Genomic DNA, 11132 nt, shown 5'->3' on the forward strand with positions numbered 1-11132 from the left:
TTTTGGTGCGGATGCAGAAGCTCCGTGTTGCCAGATTCTGTGAGTGAAACAAGCCACCAGGTCTATGAAAACAAGCCCAAAAGAAGCAACCAGTTTCACCACTTGAGGCCTATTAATCATTATCATCTATTTTCCAAAGGAATCGTGAAAGCGAGCCCAAATATAGCAACTACACTTCAGAAATTAGCCCAAACTAAAGCAACACGCAACTATGAATATTAAGCTATGTTACAGGAAAACTAGCCCAAAAGTCACTTATAATAAGCAAACCAGCACTGCAGGATAATTTCCATGGGGGGAAATAATGTTTCGTCGGCCGACTGGTTTGTGGTGATTTAAAAAGGCTAGTCTGTTGCAATCTGATAGTTTTATGTAGTCTTTGACTTGTCTGAACAAGACTGTTTGGTGTGGAGTCACCTTTATGTAGTCTTTGACTTGTCTGAACAAGACTGTTTGGTGTGGAGTCACCTTTATGTAGTCTTTGACTTGTCTGAACAAGACGTGTGGAGTCACCTTTATGTAGTCTTTGACTTGTCTGAACAAGACTGTTTGGTGTGGAGTCACCTTTAGATTACAATCTTAGATTAGATAAGATAAGATAATTTACAACCAATTTAAGGCTACTTATTTACCCCTCTCTCTCTCTCACACACACTCACACACACACACACACGCTCTCTCTCCCTCTTTTTGCCCTTAATCAATGCCCTTGTCTTCCTCCATCCCCTTCACTTGCTCTGATTCTCTCTCTCTCTCTCTCTCTCTATCCATCCATCCCTTTTTCTCTCTCCATCTGTCTCTTCCCCCCTCTCTGTCTCTCTCTCTTTCTCATTCCCCCTCTCTCTCTCTCTCTCTCTCTCCCCTTCCCTCCCCTCTCTCTACCCCCCCCCCCCCCCCTCTCTCTCTCTCTCTCTCTCTCCCCTTCCCTCCCCTCTCTCTACCCCCCCCCCCTCTCTCTCTCCCCCCTTATAGGTGGTCCACAGAGACTTGAAGCCTAGTAACATCCTGTACATGGACGACTCGGGGAACCCGGACTCCATCCGGATCTGCGACTTTGGTTTTGCCAAGCAGCTCCGGGGAGGCAACGGCCTCCTGCTCACGCCGTGCTACACCGCTAACTTTGTAGCCCCAGAGGTGAGACGGGAAGAGAGAGAGAGAGAGAGAGAGAGAGAGACACGCAACAGATGGAGAGGGAGACGGGTTGGAACAGATGGATGGGTAGATGATGATGGTGGCTAGAGGAGACATTGCAAGGTTGAGTACGTTGGAAGAATGCAGAGAACGCGGTTTATCCCATTTAGGCCTGACGTGGAGATTTATAAAAAATGTCTTCTAAAATCCAGACAGTTTTGTGTCAGGATTTGTGCCACTTTTTTTTTCTTCAAAAATAGCAGACCTACAAGCTCGTAGAGTGGCGCGCTATGGGCTTGTAGATCTGCTATTTTTCAATAGCTAAATTATAACATGATGTTTAAAACGCCAAAAGGGGTTCCCTCCCAAAATGGGTTTTAGGACACAAAAAAGGACATTTTTATCATGGTACTTTTATACAGTTTTGAGGGAGGCTTGTTTTTTAAAGTCAGTTTAAAAAATGTGTGTTCTGTGGATACTTTAATGTATTGGAATGAATTACGTGTTCTGTTGTTTTAATTACAGATGGAGAAGGAATGTGAAATGAATAGAGGTGATGATAACTGAGTCTGCGTACGTGTGTGTGTGTGTGTGTGTGTGTGTGTGTGTGTGTGTGTGTGTGTGTGCGTGTGCGCATGACGTGTAGGTACTGATGCGACAAGGATACGATGCAGCCTGTGATATATGGAGTCTGGGAGTTCTGTTGTACACAATGCTTGCAGGGTAAGAGACATTACAATGTGTGATGATAGATATGACACACACACACACACCATCCTCCAGTCTTTAATTGCTAAATATCCCCAGGCAACGATAGGGCTGCGTATTGAAATTCTATATTTTTACTGACTGACCTGACCTGTTTGGCATTGTCATTAACCCATTTAGGCCTGAAGTCGAAATTAAAAAAATGAAAAACCTCATGTTTCTATATCAGTGGTTCTCAATATTTCATGTCAAGGACACCAATGTACACCATGTAATATGCCTCCGCCCACCATCTGAAAATATGTTGTTCCACGTGTGTGTGTGTGTGTGTGTGTGTGTGCTCAGAAGCAAAGATTTGAGTTAAAAACTGAAACTGAAGGTTTGAGGCACATTTTCACGACTTTTCAAAGATGGCAGACCTACAAGCTCGTAGCGTGCCACCTACGAGCTTGTAGATCTGCTATTTTTCAATAGCTGAAGTATAACATAATGCTTAGTTAAAACACCAGAAGGGGTTAAGATATAACAACCTCCCCTGATAGAGTTCGTGTTGACAATGGCAATGACTTACTGGAGGTTGTTCTGTGCTCAATGGGTTTGGTGATGCTGTGAGCTTCTAGGGGGTTTTGGGTTGTTCTGTGGTTTTGTTATGTTTGGTGGCTGTTTTATTTTTAAAGAGACAAAGAAGAAAGAAAAATGGCATGTATTATCATGGACACTAAGCTACAAATGTGATTGTGATTATAAACCATGAACAAGGAAGTATTTACAAGCAAATGTGGGTTATTGCCCTAATCCCACTAATGCCATGAATATATTTAAACACTTCAATCAGATTATATACAGTAATCAGGGTATTAGTGTACATGTAAATTGGCTCATTGTGTTAAATATTGTTTTCTAATGTGTTTCGTAAATATGTATTATCATCAGATGCACACCGTTCGCTAACGGTCCCAATGACACACCAGAGGAGATTCTTCTGAGGATCGGTTCTGGAAAGTTCTCACTGACCGGGGGGAACTGGGACACTGTGTCCGACACGTCAAAGGTATGTGCGCACGCACGCACGCACGCACGCACGCACGCACGCACGCAAGCACGTCAAAGGTATGTGAACACGCACGCACGCACGCACACACACACACACACACACACACACACACACACACACGGTAAGATAAGAGGAGCACTCTGTGTATGTGCAAGGTTTTACAACAGATGAATTACTTACTTACTCTAAATCACTTTAAAACAAGGCAGAAACCAGGGTAATTGTTGGTACCTTATTCGAATCCACTGTATGCATGACAGAGCATGTGAGCGGAGCGGAGCGGCCGATAATTCCGCTCTTCGCTCTCGACGGCTTTTGTTACGCTCGCTCCGCGCTCACGTTCATCTCCCCCCACGTCGCTCCCCGCTCGCTCAGCGCACACCTTCATTTACGCATCGAGCGCTCCCCGCTCCGTGCTCGCTCCGAGGCTCCACTCAGATGCCCGCTCCGCTCAGCAGAAAGAAATGACGGGGGGGGAAAAAAAGCTGTTTTCCTGAAATTGGCTAATTAAACCTGAAGGCCTTCGTTTCAGACCGCATGTTGCAGCAACATGCGGTCTTTTTTGGAGCATGATGTAAATTAGCTTGATTTCGTTATTTAAAATATCATAGAATAATTAAAACAGACCCAGTTCAAATGTATCAATGGCATTTGTTTTAATGTACCACTGCGAGCACCATGCCGCAAGTTTGTAGGCTACCCATCGTCATGTGTCCAAATCCAAAAGAACAGATATGTAAACTGTCGACACGCAATGTCTGTCTATTCTCGTGGACAGTCCGTGAAGCAGATTACGGGTATGGGCTTGAGAGCAGGCTCGGCGCCAGGATGAAAAACTGAGGGGGCAATTGAGATTTTGAGGGGGCACAACAGGCAAAGAGGTTGATTTAAGGGCGCAAATATCCCCTTTGCCCCCCCGTGGTGCCGGGCCTGTTTGAGAGGCAATGATTGATGTAAACTGCTAGCCAAACTTGCACAGCGCCGTGCCGTGTGCACTGAGCGGCTCGGAGCGGAGGACAGTTCTCGCTCCGAGCGGCTCGGAGCGGCTCGGAGCGGAGGACAGTTCTCGCTCCGGAAGTCAATCTGACCCATTTAAAAACCCGCTCCGCGCTCACGTCAAAATCCCCTCGCTCCGCTCCTGGCTCGCTCCGCGCTCCGCTCCGCTCACATGCTCTGATGCATGACACTCGTACCATGGCATTGGTACGACAGCTCTTTAATTCTGAAGTATCGCTGGTCCGACGGTGTGCGTTATACTTGGCCTGGCACTAACCTTATATCGAGCGACGGGCCTTTGGAATAATTGGCTGTCGGAACCAACGGGAAGGCCCCGCATTTGCACCTCAACGTCCTTGTTGGTGCAGGCAACTTTCTTGTAGAAATTATTCTTAGAGTGAAATTGTTAGTACAAACTGCGCCTCTTGGCTGTTCTAAAATTCCACTGCCTCCTGTGGCTTTTAGCTTTGTTTTGAGACCGTTCACAAAGCAAATACACGGTACAGGTACGTCAGTGTGAAAAATGTATGTCAGCAACAGCAGTATATTCAATGGAAAACAGTGTTCTCGTGAGAAAATGGTAGCCTACGTTTAAAACAATGTATTTAGAGGTGTGTGTGCGTGTGTGTGTGTGTGTGTGTGTGTGTGTGTGTGTGTTTGTGCGCGTGCGTGCATGTGTTTTCCAGGATCTGCTGTCTCATATGCTCCATGTGGATCCTCACAAGCGCTACACCGCAGCACAGGTTTTAAAACACGCGTGGATCACGTGCCGAGACACGCTACCACACTTCCAACTCACACGACACGACGCACCTCACCTAGTCAAGGTAACCAACCAACACACACACACACACACACACACACACCATAATACCTGGAACATGTGCTGCGTGCATATAATGAGGTTATCATATCCAGCTGTGTCTGTGATCCTTTGTCATTATGGGCAATGAAATCTATTGAAGCTAAAATGACACGCGAGGTTATGTGTTATCGTCGCTTGTTGCCAGTGATGCGACGAGTTCTGAAAGCATCACTGTGTCAACGGTCAGATATTTCTATCGCTGCTACTAATTATTTAAATCACGGTGTTATGTGAATGATCTCCTCTTATAAGATACAATTGATGAAGTTGAATGCAATGAAAACAGCATACATAACATAAACCAGCTGAAAACACAGTCAGAAACAAAACTCACGTTTAGTAACCTTTTTATCTAGTCAAATCAAAGAGTCAAAATACAGTTATACAGACGGGTTAAACAGCGAGTCGAGTGAATGAACCGAAACGAGTGTCCGTGTCTCACGCACGCCCGCGCTTATTGTTTAGCCCATTCTGACCTGAGATCAGATTCATATGAGGTTTCCGCCGGACACACACTGGTCTGATGAACCCATTCTGACCTGAGATCAGATTCTAAAAATGTCAGTCGCTCTTCGATTTTTCAAAAATAGCAGACCTACAAGCTCGTATCGCGCCACTCGGTGGCGCGATATGAGCTTGTAGATCTGCTATTTTTAAATAGCTAAAGCATAACATGATGCTGACACCAAAATGGGTGCCCGGTCAGAATGGGTTAGTGTAGTTCCGTGGGGGGTGTTTCCAAACAAAGGTTGCCACTCCCAGTGTTCCCTCCCCACTCCCAGTGTTCCCTCCCCACTCCCAGAGTTCCCTCCCGAACGTAAAACTCCCACCAAAGTAAGTGATCCAAACAGACTTAATCAATCCATCCCCGTAGCGAACGTAATCCCAATGAATGTTCTCCGAAAGAAGAGGAAGAACAAAAACGCGGATCCTCGCGGGTTGTCGAAATAAATGAATAAAAGAGGAACGATCTCACCAGGTTGTTGCAGGATGTCTCGAGCCTCTTCCTGTTCTTTTAGCTATAGCTTGATTAAAGGCTCATACATAGTCTGGATTTACGGTGGTGGGGTGACCACCGAACTACAACGTGACGTCACGAGCCGCGGTGAAGAGCAAACCACCGCCACCGCCACCGCTCCAGCCCTTCTCTCTGTTCTTACTCACCACCGCTCAATGTTATTTCAGCTCCGGTGGTCAGCTCAAAACCGGAGCGGTGGTCACCTCACCACCGAAAATCCAGACTATGAATAGGCCTTAAGGCTTAAGGAGATGTTAAAGAACAAATGTATATCCAGGTCCCTCGCAGACTCCCTGTTTGTTTGTCTCTCCCTGCAGGTCTACCTGTCAGGCCGGTAACCTCCGCCTACTTTATGGGCGTCAGTGCAACTCCAGACCCGTGTCAATCAAATGATATCAAACCATAAACCTATAGGGCTCCATTTTTGTCTCATCTTTCTAAAGCCACTATTTGGGGATTTAGGAGTGGGGAAATTGGATTGAACGCCATTGGCTGCGCTTTGGGTTGATGAAACTGAACGAACAAATGCGTCTTTGACTATACAATTATAAACACAATGGACACAAGGAAGGCACCTACTTCTGCTGATTATAGGAAGTCCAAGTCCAAGGACATCTCTATGCAGGCGCGCAGCCCACGTCGCTCTACCAAACTAATTTGGCACCTTACGGGTATAAGTTATGGGTGGTTTTAAACTCCACTGTCACTTTCCCAAATGTGTGTGATCAAAATAGCAATTTAGGGGAAAGCGTGCCGACAGGCCCATGACCACACCTCTAGGCGCAAATACTGGTGTCGGCAAAAAAGATAGCGGGTGACGCTGGACGAAAATACCATTAAGGGACAGAGAAAGATCCTATATTCGTAATTTTCGGGCAGCGGCTGAATTGCGGGCCGCGCTGCGGGTAAAGGCTGCGACGAAATTGGAGCCCATAGTCTTTTAACCACTTTGACCTGAGATCAGATTCTAAAAATGTCTTCTAAATCCTGACAGTTTTCTGAAAAAGCTATGTTTCTATGTCAGTCATTCTTCGATTTCTCAAAAATAGCAGACCTACAAGCTGGTAGCGTGGCGCTATGAGCTTGTAGATCTGCTATCTTTCAATAGCTAAAGCATAACATAATGCTAACACCAAAAGGGGTCCCCGCCCAAAATGGGTTAAAACCCTGCCAAATAATAACAAACTCACAAAATAGACAGCACAGAATGTATAGGACCTTACCCTTGACAGATGGCGTTATCTTAGAATTATGAAATAATACAACATGCTCTTTTAAATGTTGATATTAAAATTCTTCATAACTTGTGTGGCATCGCTATACAACTGAAGTGCCAATGATTAGCAATCTTGTTGGTTGAAGTAAGCACAGACTGATGGAACGCCTAATCAAAACAAAAATCAACTGCACTGTTCTCCCAGAGTGTAGCCGACTGGGTTGCTATGCTAGCGAGTTTCTTGGAACACTTTTGGTCTAGTGGCTACATCTGTCATTAAAAAAAAACATGGTTTGTTTTTGCGAATATCTTAGTCATAATGAAATTGAGTTTACATGTTTTTTTATTAAGGGTAACTGTTGGATAATCGCAATAATACAATTTATGTGCTTGCTTACAGAACTCGCCTATCGGCTCGAATTTTGATTACGTGTCCTGTTATGCTTGTTTGAAGCATGGTGTTCTGTTATGCTCGTTTGAAGCACGGGTTGATGGCTGTTTTAACCAATCAGATTGCTTCGTCTGAACTACCTGTTGTATAATGTGTGATAATGATGTCTTCCCAACCCTCTCATGTCGCTAAGAACAAAAGAATGATAATTGTTGCACACATTCGATCAGCTGTTTGTGGAGGACCACTTCACCACTTTTCAACCTGCCTTCATATAATTGGTCCTCACTAATGTTCATGATAAAATGCCACAATTGTGTACTACTCGGTGGACATGTTTCTGAACTGCCCACAGCCCTCCTATGAGACACAGACTGAGTAGAAAAAGATGGTACATTGAACATTAAGTGATGAACATTAAGTGAGGACCAATTATATGAAGATAAGTTGAAAAGTGGTGAAGTGGTCCATGTTGCATTTCTATAGCACCTGCTGAGCACTTGGAAACGGATTGGAGGCTCATATTAGGAATAGCCCATATCTCTATATATATACTGTATGAGCAATATGTCTTATTAGATGGACATTCATGTTCTGTTCTGTCATCCAGGGAGCGATGGCCGCCACGTACTCGGCCCTGAGCCAGAAGACCAGTCAGCCCGTACTGGAGCCAGTGGCTGCGTCCAGTCTGGCCCAGCGTCGCAGCATGAAGAAGCTTACCTCTACGGACATGTAGACACACACATACACACACACACACACACACACACACACACACAACCTAATCAGGCAACGCTACTGTCTCTCCTTTTAACCTATTTATTACTCAAAAAGCAAACACACACACACACACATACACTCTCACATACACACTCTGGACAAGGCTGCGCGCTCATCAGCTGAAGAGGAGGGAAGTCCACATATCTTGTACCGCTGAGGAGACCTACCTGTATTTATTATACCACTCAACTTCCATTATGCACTCATCCTTACCTGTTCCCTCTCTGTCTGTCTGTCTGTCTGTCTGTCTCTGTCTACAGTCTGTCTGTCTGTCTGTCTCTCTCTCTCTCTCTCTCTCTCTCTCTCTTAGAGTTCTCAAATTCTGCCCGAAGCCCACCTGACATTTTCGGGCCGGGGACATTTTGAGGACATTAAGCCCATAATGACACCGTTTCGGGTTATTCAGGCTTTCGGGTATAAAAGTGTGGTAATTGTAAGGGCTGGGCCGAGCCTCGGGCCGGCCCAGTAGGGCCCAGTTAGGGTTGGGCCTTAATTTTCAGGCCCGTTGAGAACTCTACTCTCTGTCTGTCTGTCTATCTCTCTGTGTGTGTGTGTCTCTGTGTGTGTGTGTGTCTCTCTCTCTCTCTCTCTCTCTCTCTCTTTCTCTCGGGAAGAAACTCACCAGCTGATGTTTTCCTTCACTGTGATGTTTCGCTGAATTGATGCTGCTTCGTTTAACTGCCCACCCCCTCCCCTCCCCTCCCCCCCAGCACCACACCCACCCACTGCTCTTCCACACAGTTCTCTCTTTTTCTGGGAGTGAGTGGGAGCACCTGTGTGTGTGTGTGTGTGTGTATGTATGTATGTGTGGGGACTCGGAAGTAACACTACACATGTGCAGTATAGCAAGGTAAGACCGCTGCTGACGAAAAGAAAAATAGACTTTGAGTTTGATGTCAAAGCGAATGTGGTTGCCGCGACAACGACGACGCTTTGACGACAATGTGATGAAGATGATGATGATGATGAAGAGCAGTGGAGGAGCTGTATGTGTGTGTGTGTGTGTGTGTGTGTGTGTGTGTGTGAGGGGGTGGGGGGGGGGGGTTCCCCAGTTGAAACAGAGAAGCTGCATTACAGAGCATTTCCATGGATATATCTCCTCTGAAAAGACATTGTGGAAATTGTACCATATTGTATTTATTTCATCTAATTTTTAAGATTATATTTTTTCTTTGGAGTTCTGTATATATTGACATTAAAGATCATTATTGACATGCATCATGGTCTGACCTCGGCTGCTCTGTTGTACCATTGTTGTAACAATAATACTAAACTTTCTTTAGAATAACTGTTATATTAAAGTGCTTTAGACAATTTAAGAGCAAAATGAGATACTATGCAGCTCTTCGATTTTTCAAAAATAGCAGACCTACAAGCTCGTATCGCGCCACTCGGTGGCGCGATATGAGCTTGTAGATCTGCTATTTTTAAATAGCTAAAGCATAACATGATGCTGACACCAAAATGGGTGCCCGGTCAGAATGGGTTAAAGCTGCAATCCATAAGTCTCATGTTGAACCCGGGTCTCCCGCATGGGAGAACCAACTCCTGCAGTAGTGGTTCAAAGTGTGGACTCTCGGGGGGGTCCTTGAAGGGGTTCCAGGGCGTCCCCACACTGCACAGCTAGTTAACCCATTCTGACCTGAGATCAGATTCTAAAAATGTCTTCTACATCCTGACAGTTTTCCATTCTGACCTGAGATCAGATTATTCTAAAAATGTCTTCTATGTCAGTCGCTCTTTCGATTTTTAAAAAATAGCAGACCTACAAGCTCGTAGCGCGCCACTCGGTGGCTAATATTAAGCCCATATAAGGAGATCCCTGATGTCATCAATATTGGCCAGCAACTCTACATCTGACCTCAAACCCTTAGATCTCCATATATGGAGCTAACCTGTTCTGACATTCCATAGTGTTGACCCTTCACCATCCAGCCTTCCTCTTCGATGTCTCCCTTTTGACTGGCACCTGTCTCCATTTAAACCCTAGACGGGCCTGCCCCAAAGTTATTGGTTCAGCCGCGCCCGGCAGCCGGCGAAAACTAGAGTACTTATTAACGGGCCCGAGAATTAAGATCTTAGCCCCCCCATGCCAAAGCACCAGCACTCGCCCAGCAGTCTGCTGTCACCCAGGCAGATATGTTGATCTGACCCCCCCCCCATTCCAAAGCGCCAGGGCTTGCCCAGCAGTCTGCTGTCACCCAGGCAGATATGTTGATCTGACCCCCCCCCCCCCCCCCCCCCCATGCCAAAGCCCCAGCACTCGCCCAGCAGTCTGCTGTCACCCAGGCAGATATGTTGATCTGACCCCCCCCCCCCCCCATTCCAAAGCGCCAGGGCTTGCCCAGCAGTCTGCTGTCACCCAGGCGGATGCGTGCATACGACCTCGCCCTCAGGCGTTTGACTGGGTATTGACAACACAAATCTTGAATTTTGGTCATTGGCTCAAATTAATTTTCAGATGTATACCGGACCAGTACATATTCATTGGGGGTCCTTGAAATGAAAAGCTTTAAGAAGGATTATTCAAGAGGGAATTCCTGCTTTTCCTGTCTGTAAATATTAGTTGTTTTTGTCATTAGTTGCCAACTGCAAAGTGCATTCGGTTTTACTGGGCAGCTCCAAGTGACCAACAGTAGAAAAACAAGACAGTGGTCAACTCCCAGTTTACCAACCGTAGAAGACTGGTTGTACTGGCCTGCAAGGGCGTCTCCCACTGTGACTAACGGTAGAACACTAGTTGTACTGGAGTGGAGATCTCCCAGCTGTGTCAGTATTAAGCTGGCAGTCAGTCACATTTCCATTGACTAATGTCTTCCTGTGGAACAGGAACATAAGCAACAATGACTAAGATACTCCTCTAGGTGGCAATACTGTCCAGCACATGAGGCACATTAAACGGCATCCTGTATTATGGTCCTCTCTCTCTTATGGAAATCGCCATAGCATTTTCATCCTTGTCTACACACATGT

The 11132-nt window shown here is 45.8% G+C and overlaps 1 protein-coding gene across 3 annotated transcripts in view; it reads left to right on the forward strand.

Moving 5' to 3' along the window:
• The window catches only part of rps6kal (ribosomal protein S6 kinase a, like), a 30911-nt gene extending 21733 nt beyond the window's left edge, over window positions 1-9178 (forward strand). For all 3 annotated transcript variants that reach the window (XM_083785407.1, XM_083785409.1, XM_083785408.1), the window contains exons 18-22: window positions 973-1134; window positions 1778-1854; window positions 2773-2890; window positions 4576-4716; window positions 7990-9178. In XM_083785407.1, the coding sequence (XP_083641533.1) occupies window positions 973-1134; window positions 1778-1854; window positions 2773-2890; window positions 4576-4716; window positions 7990-8115 (624 nt within the window). In that variant the 3' untranslated portion in view covers window positions 8116-9178. The remainder of the gene's footprint in view (window positions 1-972; window positions 1135-1777; window positions 1855-2772; window positions 2891-4575; window positions 4717-7989) is intronic.
• Window positions 9179-11132: the final 1954 nt, after the last annotated feature.

The sequence above is a fragment of the Protomyctophum parallelum genome (genome assembly GCF_964188405.1).
Source record: "Protomyctophum parallelum genome assembly, chromosome: 16".
Lineage (NCBI taxonomy): Eukaryota > Metazoa > Chordata > Actinopteri > Myctophiformes > Myctophidae > Protomyctophum > Protomyctophum parallelum.